Raw genomic sequence first — 8,793 nt, forward strand, 5'->3', positions numbered from 1 at the left:
AGTGATACTATTATTCGTACCAGGAACAATAGTAACATCATAATGACATAACATAAAGAAGTTTGAAGATATATTTTATAAAATAAAAATACTCATTTAATCAAAAACAAATTATCTCATAATTCAACACAAACACAAATTATTATTACATAGACTATAATAATAGCAATAAAACAATAATTAATTTTAAAAGTTCAATTATGATATTTTTTACAACTAATCAATTGAACAATTTTTACGATAAAAAATAAATTATGACAGTTGAATATTAAATAAAAAGAAAATGATCTCAATTGAACAAAATCTACAACTATGATAATTTTTACAAAAATTCAATGCAAACTCTAGTTTAATTGCATCAATTAAAATCAAATTTATATAAATTCAAATAATATAATTAAATATCACAACTAACCCAATAATCAATTTAAACTCTAATTTCTTTAATTCAAGCATAATTGATTTCATAAATCCGTTCAATTGTATTATAAACACATAATTGCAACATTCAAGACCTAAAATTATCTAATTATCAAACACAACATAAATACCTAATTAAATCAAAACACAATATTTATCAATTCAATAATTAAAACCATCAAAGTAACATACAATGCTAATGTTTTACCTTGATTTTATGATGTGCAAGTGGCAGTTCCATCGATTGTGGCGATGAGGAGGCTGGACACAAAAGCTGGGGCCGACGGTTTGCAATAAAAAAATGGTAGAAATACTTGTGTAGACAAGGAGAAGATGATTATGGTGTTTTGGTGGAGGATTAAACATTGTTTTGGATGATTGGAGGTTGTTTTCTCTTGGTTTTTTTTTTTTTTTGGTTTCTAGGGTTTTTTTTTCCCTTTTAGAAGCTGTGACCATGGAGAAAAAAAAGGTGTTTATAAATGTATTGTAAACGCGATTTAGAATCGTGATTTTGTTATGAAACCAATATTCTGAATTGTAGTTGTTAAAGAACCGCTATTAGGAATAATGGTTACATTAAAACCGCGATTCTAAATTATGATTTTTATTTGAATCGTTATTCTAAATAGTAGTTCTTCAACAATCACGATTCTCAACAGTGATTCTTTACAAACTATGTCATTTCTCCAAAACTTTTTAAATCATGTTTTCAATTTTTTTTTCTTGCATACTAGTATATTGGCCCGCGATCCACAGCGGGTCAATATTATTATTTTTTAAATGTAAAAATTATTAAAAGTATAGAAAATGTCTTAAGTCTCTTGACTTTGACGGCCATGCCAGACTCAAGAGCCAGGGGTCTGTGGGCTATGCCAGACTCGCGCCCTGGGTCTAGCAGCCTCAGTAGACCCATGCTTGGGTCTTCAACCATGTCAGACCCATGCGTCGTGGTCTGGCACCAAACATGGCTACCAGCTCGCGCCCGGGTTTGACACCAAATATGGTCTCCATATCCAAGGCTCTTGAGCCTAACATTGTTGCCAGACCCTAGCAAATAACAAAAAAAATAGATGATAATTGTGCACTTTAGTTGTCAGGAGAGAGAAAAGAAAGAAAAACTCAAACAATCGATCACCGACGACAATCCATCCATGATATGTCTACACGCACCGCACCATGTGGAAGGGGCACATCTGCACATCTATCGAGACGGTGTATAACCAGATTTGGCCATCGAAAGACGTTTCATATGCCTTCTTAATGGCTTGGACGCCACCTACTCGCTGGAACATATGGAACACGTGCTGGCAGCTTTTCAAATAAAAAACAAAAAAAAACAACTTAAAAAATACTAAAACACCTTTATAATCCTTTTAATTATATATTATACCCAAATAAATTTTACTGTAATAATTCACGATAATTTATATTTAGAGCTACTGTGAAACCCAATCCGTTTAGTTTTCTTTATAATTTATTTGACTGCTATTAGCTTCCACCGGCCATATAAGAGTTAGAGGCCAAATTGAAAATACTTGCAAATATCAGGTTAAATTTTAGAGAAATCTGGAACTACAGTGATAGACGAAGTTACTGAAACTGTTGGGAGACAAAGTTTTGAAGAGACCGAAACAAGAGATTAGACTTTAGAGTTTGGGGGGAGAGAGAGATCACGCTGCTGCACGCAACTATTAGAACCTGCGGCGAAGCTATACAATGGTTACTACCCGATGTAAACTTCGCTTAAAATATTTTATTATAATTTTTTTCTGAAAAAATGGAATATCCACTGGTTTTCCTTTTTAAAAATAAAATCATCACCGATGAAGACAAGGAATTCCTTTTGAAGCCTAATAAGAGCTAACAGTGACTTCTCAAAACAATCACCCTGTCGTTTCCTCTCTCTCAAATTCCTTTGTTCAAAATTGGGTTTCCCTTCACAAACTTTGAATTTTTGGGTCAAATTCTGCCATTTTAAGCGCGAAGAGAGAGAGAGAGAGCTGAATTCAGTTTGTCTCGTTTTTTCTTTATTTATTTATTTGATTTGGTTTGTTTTTTGATTTGTTTTTGTATTTTCGATGATTGATTTGCTTGATAAGTGTAAACATGGCTGTGGTGAGTCGTGCCTGTTGCGATAACGCAACAAGCGAGTCCATTGACGTTTGTGGAATTAGAGTGGCAGGAAACATGGAAAGTGGTAGAGAGATTGTGGAAGAACCGGTTGCAAGAGTAATTGAAGATAAGATCTTTGTTGCTGTGGGAAAATCCGTGAAGGAATGTAAATTGATGCTTCTTTGGGCTTTACAGAATTCAGGAGGCAAAAGAATTTGCATCATTCATGTTCTCCAACCGTCGCAAATGATTCCGTTAAGTAAGTTCAAAAAATGAAAGAAAACGAATTTGGTATATTATTTTATTTTTTGTTATTATGATTCATCTTTTTTTTAATGCAAATTATAGATAAATTTTGCTATTTCAAGGATTTTGGTTGTTTAAAGAAGGATGGGGATGGGGATGGATTTTATTTTATTTTTTTGATTTTTTCCTTTGTTATTGGTTAATGGTTGTGGTTTTGGGATTGTAGTGGGTACCAAATTCCGGGCCAGTGCACTAAAAGAACAGGAAGTGAGGGCATACCGGGAAGTTGAAAGGCAAGCGATGCATAAGATGCTAGATGAATACCTTTCTATCTGTCGAAAAATGGGGGTAAATTTCTTTTTATGTTTCTTCTTCTGCATATGTTATGTTATTGGATTGTTTTTAAAGTACGCTTCTGAACTGTGGAAATCTTGTATTCTAGAGAAGAAGAAGAGTTTTGAAGAGTATTATAGAATAAACTTGAAATATTTTAGTTCATGCCCTCTTCCGGTGAAAAACTAAGGAACTTCTGGCACATCTAATTTGGAATATTGAGTTGGCATGATTTCTTTTTCAAATATTTTCGCATTCATAAGTTTTTCTTTTTATATTTATTTTTTCAGGTTCGGGCTGAGAAGCTGTATGTTGAAATGGAGTCTATTGAGAAGGGAATTTTAGAACTCATTTCTCACCATGGGATCAAGAAGCTTGTTATGGGAGCAGCAGCAGACAAGCGCCATTCAAAGTAAAGCCCCTAAGAACCATTAGAAACTACTCTGCATATGTGGGGTCTAAATACGGAACTCCTAAAGAGAGTAACTATATGTTCCGGATATGTGTAGAGCTTATGAATTGCTTATCTTGATGCTTAAATGTTGTAGGAATATGATGGACATCAAGTCTAAGAAGGCCATCTCTGTTTGCCTGCAAGCACCTGCTTCCTGTCACATATGGTTTATTTGCAAGGGGCACCTTATCCACACACGGTATTGTTGAAATGCTTGTTATCTTGGTTCTTAAGTAATTTGTTTCGTATCTAGAAATTGGGATGTGAAAATGGAATAAAATAATTTTCAATGGAGAGGCTTCTATTTAGTGAAAAATAACTGAGAACCTTCTTAAATTTCTTCTTGGCTATGATTTTTTTTTGGGACTCTTCTAACAGCTGAAGCATCCTTGTAAAATGCTGTAGTATCAAACAGTTTTTTGGTTGTGATGATCTATGGCCATAATTGTTGTTCTTGTCAAAAAACAGGGAAGGTGCTCTGGATGGAACTGGTACGGATGTTGGATCTTCATCACAGCAAACAAGTCCACATACTGAAGCTGGACAATTAAGTCATATGAGATCACAGTCTATTGCCCTTGGCCAGAACCATTTTGTGAAACTCACCAATCCAGCTCAAGATTTAGTCCGAAGGGTAAGATCTATGAATGTTAATGGACGTGGAGGAAGATTATCAACTCCTGCTTCACCAGATGGGGGGCCATCAACTCCATCAAGCAGATCAGATGCAGATGGGAGTTCTGATGAATATGATGTGTTGTCAAGGAGTGCTTCCCAAAATTCAGCTCTCTCATCATGCACTTCCCGTGGAATGGTCAATGTTGCTTTGGTTCCATTTGTAGGAACTGAAGAGAGTGAGACTGGGTCAGAGTTGAGTACACTGCCTCAGCACAAGGAGGATCTTTGCCAGTCATCCCCTCCCAGTGTACTGGTACTTGCAATCATTTTATGATAATGCACATTTAAAATCATGCAACCTGTCCATGTTCCAAGTGCAGCTAGTTACCTAAGTTAATGCAATGTCTCAAAGAGTTCCTATGTATTTTTAGCTTTTATTTTTTTGAGTTCTTAGAAATTGATGGATTCTTGCAGGATGGTAGTACAGAGGATCCTCTGTATGATCAACTTGAAAAAGCAATGTCTGATGCTGAAAATTCAAGGCGTGAAGCATTTGAAGAGGCAGTCAGGCGTGCAAAAGCAGAAAAATACGCATTTGAGGCCACACGCAAGGTATAATTTATTCATAACCACCTTTTCCCTCCATTCTGTTAAAGGAAGATGATTGCATTTTAGACGTTAATTATCATGAAAAGGGATGGATTTTAATTCCTCTAATTTGAAAAAATTGTAGTAGAAAGGTTGATGCATTTTATGGTTTGTGCTGGATAGTCCAAAACATTAGCCAATATTTAAATGATAAGCTGACAGGATAAAGTGCACCATTTTTATGATCCCATTTCCTCATTGGTTTCTCTGTAATTAGTCATCAATCTGCTAGAAATCAAAGTTTTAAGCCTGTATTTTATGAAAACATAAATGTGACTTTATAAACTTAAACTAATACATGCTAATTGCCGATCATAATTCTTATTCACAGGCCAAAGCATCAGAAAACTTGTATACAGAGGAGTCAAAACGAAGGAAAGAAGTTGAGGAAGAACTAGCAAAAGAAAAGGAAGAACTTGAAAGGATAAATAGAGAATGTGATGAAGTCATGGAAGAACTTCGCATTGCCGAGGATCAGAAATCATTGTTGGAGAAGCAAATCAAAGAATCTGATCAGATGGTAAAGGAGTTGGAGCAGAAAATCATCTCTGCTGTGGGACTTTTGCAAAATTACAAGAAAGAACAGGATGAACTGCAGAAGGAGCGTGACAATGCACTGAAAGAAGTTGAGGAGCTGAGGAGAAGTCAAACAGAGGCCTCAGGCACACACATGTCTCAGTTCTTCTCTGAGTTCTCTCTCTCAGAAATTGAGGAGGCAACTCAACATTTTGATCCATCCCTTAAGATTGGGGAAGGGGGATATGGTAGCATTTATAAAGGTGTGTTGCGCCAAACCCAGGTGGCTGTAAAGATGCTGCACTCTAATAGCTTGCAAGGTCCTGCGGAATTTCAACAGGAGGTAGCATTCTATGCTTGTTTTAATTTTTTTCAAATTGTTGATCTCTGTATGTCTTATAGCCACAGGGCATGTTGTGGTATTGATTTTCTATTGAGCTTGAATTTAAATGCTAATTAGCAACAATATTACAGTTATGTAGTATGGTTTTCTGATGCTGGAGATATGGAGTGGGATTTTATACAGCTCCTCTTACTCTCTCTGTGCCTCCCCCATTCCAACCCAGCTGCTATGTTGTGCTGGGTCTGGCAATAGATTTAGAGTGTATCTGGCATTGTGATCCTGCAAGACCGCATTGCAATTGTCATCAATATTAGCACCCAAAGCAATTGCGGCATGTGTTGACAACTGTCCTGCTGTGCTATGTAGTATCTTAGCAACAGGCATGCTAGTGCAACTGATACTAGATAAATGATTGGTCAATTGATTCAGTTTATTTTTGCCATGTAGCTCACTTCAGTCAATATTAGTAGGACCATCTGCTGGTGTGAAGTTATATATAGTTGAAATTCTATAAGAGTTGGAGTTACTAGATAAATGAACTGAAAATCAAGGATTTTTGTTATACTTCACACATCTCTTTATAATTATCTGCTAAGTTTCTACAGCTGCACTTTTAGTTATGACTTTCTGCGCTGCACGACATCTGTTGGTTTTATATCAGGTCGATGTTTTGAGCAAGATGAGACATCCAAATCTTATCACTCTCATTGGAGCATGTCCAGAAGCTTGGACTCTTATCTATGAGTATCTTCCCAATGGAAGCCTTGAAGACCGACTGAGCTGCAGGGACAACAGTCCACCTTTATCTTGGCAAACTCGAATACGCATTGCCGCTGAATTATGCTCGGTTCTCATCTTTCTTCACTCTAGTAAACAACACAGCATTGTGCACGGTGACCTTAAGCCTGCTAACATCCTCCTTGATGAAAATTTTGTCACTAAACTAAGTGACTTTGGAATCTGTCGTCTACTTCATCACAAGGAAGGTTCTAGCAACAACACAGCAATATGCAGAACTGATCCCAAAGGCACCTTTTCATATATGGATCCTGAATTTCTTTCCACTGGAGAGCTAACTCCAAAGTCGGATGTTTATTCATTTGGAATTATATTGTTAAGATTGTTAACTGCAAGACAGCCCTTGGGTATTACAAAGGAGGTGCAGTGTGAATTAGATAAAGGAAACTTGAAAACCCTCTTGGATCCTTTGGCAGGAGATTGGCCATTTGTGCAAGCTGAACAGTTGGCTCACTTGGCACTGAGGTGCTGTGAGATGAGCAGAAAGAACCGGCCAGATCTTTTATCAGAAGTATGGAGGGTACTTGAGCCAATGAAGGCTTCGTGTGGAGGCTCATCATTTTTCCAGCTTGGTTCGGAAGAGCATTTCCAACCTCCTTCATATTTTATATGCCCCATTTTCCAGGTAAGTTCATCTATTTCTCTTACTTTTCAGGTCTTAAGAGTGATTTATCTACAGCAACTGGAATTATGCTATTTGTCATTTATATTAGGACTTCTTAAGCATACGAGTCCACCTTTTGTTTTCTATAATACAATAATTAGACACGGCCTCCTGCTACAAAATATTCTAGCCTTGTATTCTTCCATGATTTGGTTCTCGGTTTCCCTTGCTGCATCAGCTTGCAAAAGGAAATTCAACATTAAGTTTGTGATTATTTTATACTCCATCATAGAGTAATAGTTCTGGTTTTAATAGCTCGTATTTCTGTGTATGCATGTGCAAGTGCATGTATGTCTGTTATAGGCCAGCTGTGAAGTCTAGTTTCATCTGTAGACCTATGTGTTCCGAGCCTTTTTCCCTGGCTTGCATTTCCGATGCAGCAAATTGATGATTTACTCAAACATGCAGGAAGTAATGCGAGATCCACATGTAGCAGCTGATGGTTATACTTATGAAGCAGAGGCCTTGAAAGGATGGCTGGACAGCGGACATGATACTTCACCCATGACCAACCTTAAGCTCGCACATCGTGATCTTATCCCTAACCGTGCACTTCGCTCAGCAATTCAGGAGTGGCTGCAACAGCAGTGAACAATTTCTTAGTTCAATACATTGTTTATAGTCGTTTCTTGAAAAGTAAAAGAAGTTTCATTACATTTTTGTTTTAATCTTTCTTTCCAATCTTGCTTTGTTTGACAGAGGCATGATACGGTCATCCTGTTGTATAGAAGACAATTGAAGGCATACTTTACATCCTAGTCTATGAAATGAAAACAGGACAGATTGTTATATAATTATTTACACGATATGAATCAGAATCAACCTTATGTCTCGATCTTTTTACATTAGGTTTTTATTTTTATCATTTTATTTATTTTGCTAGGGGTAATAGTTTTAAAATCCAACCCGGTTTGGCAGGTCGACCCGACTGACCGGGGACTGGAAAACCAAGTTTGTATGAGGGAGGGGTATGGGTTTTGTCTACAACTTGCATACCTTTATTGGTCCGTAGCAGCATCAAACATCAGCCTTCTAGTTTTTTAGGAGCATCCAGTAATAAATGTGCTGGGATTTGTTTTATTGGCTTTAATTGCAAGGACATGTAAGAGAAAAGCCAACCTTTTCAAGTCCTTAACTGCGAAGAAGTGAATAATTAAAAAGCCAACAAGATAGGTCAACATTTTCAAGTCCTTAGCTACGAAGAAATCAATAATTAAAAAGCCAACAAGATTGGTCATTTCTTTTAGCAGTATGTCTTCAACATGTGTAAGTTGTAGGGTTTTGAGATTTATGCTTTTTGACTTTTCCAGCACCTAGTTTCCTTCCCCTGTAAGTTGCATGCTTATTGTAAGCATGCAATTATATGCTTGTTTTTATTGTTAATTAGGTGAATATAATATGATAATTTATATTTGATTTGGTTTAATATAGGTTTTTAAAATGTCTTTTCGTGATGGTAGTATTTTAAATAGTGATCATTCAACGGTCCAATCATCTCAACTTTCAATTTTCATGTCAAGTGGTAGCAGAGAAATAACAAATTTGGTATGTGGTCATTGTAGAGAAGCTCTGAACTTACTTAGTGTTGGATGTAAAAAAACTAAATTAGTATGTTTATATTATGCTAAAGTTTTTGCAGGC

The 8,793-nt window shown here is 36.4% G+C and overlaps 1 protein-coding gene across 1 annotated transcript; it reads left to right on the forward strand.

Annotated features, from left to right (window-relative positions):
• The first annotated feature begins 2,002 nt into the window (after positions 1 to 2,002).
• Positions 2,003 to 7,985, forward strand: LOC7461773 (U-box domain-containing protein 33). Its single transcript, XM_024595388.2, has 9 exons — positions 2,003 to 2,791; positions 3,005 to 3,126; positions 3,402 to 3,523; positions 3,660 to 3,764; positions 4,034 to 4,496; positions 4,658 to 4,795; positions 5,163 to 5,690; positions 6,352 to 7,113; positions 7,561 to 7,985. The coding sequence occupies exons 1-9, from the start codon at positions 2,527 to 2,529 to the stop codon at positions 7,741 to 7,743; spliced, it is 2,688 nt and encodes an 895-aa protein (XP_024451156.1). The 5' UTR covers positions 2,003 to 2,526; the 3' UTR covers positions 7,744 to 7,985.
• Positions 7,986 to 8,793: the final 808 nt, after the last annotated feature.

The sequence above is a fragment of the Populus trichocarpa genome, chromosome 2, assembly GCF_000002775.5.
Source record: "Populus trichocarpa isolate Nisqually-1 chromosome 2, P.trichocarpa_v4.1, whole genome shotgun sequence".
Lineage (NCBI taxonomy): Eukaryota > Viridiplantae > Streptophyta > Magnoliopsida > Malpighiales > Salicaceae > Populus > Populus trichocarpa.

Excerpts from the sequence above, each read along its gene's own strand:
- LOC7461773 (XM_024595388.2), top strand. The coding sequence starts at position 2,527 with ATGGCTGTGGTGAGTCGTGCCTGTTGCGATAACGCAACAAGCGAGTCC. Across the intron at positions 3,765-4,033 it reads GGGCACCTTATCCACACACG|GGAAGGTGCTCTGGATGGAA; the intron begins GTATTGTTGAAA and ends GTCAAAAAACAG. Across the intron at positions 4,497-4,657 it reads CATCCCCTCCCAGTGTACTG|GATGGTAGTACAGAGGATCC; the intron begins GTACTTGCAATC and ends GGATTCTTGCAG.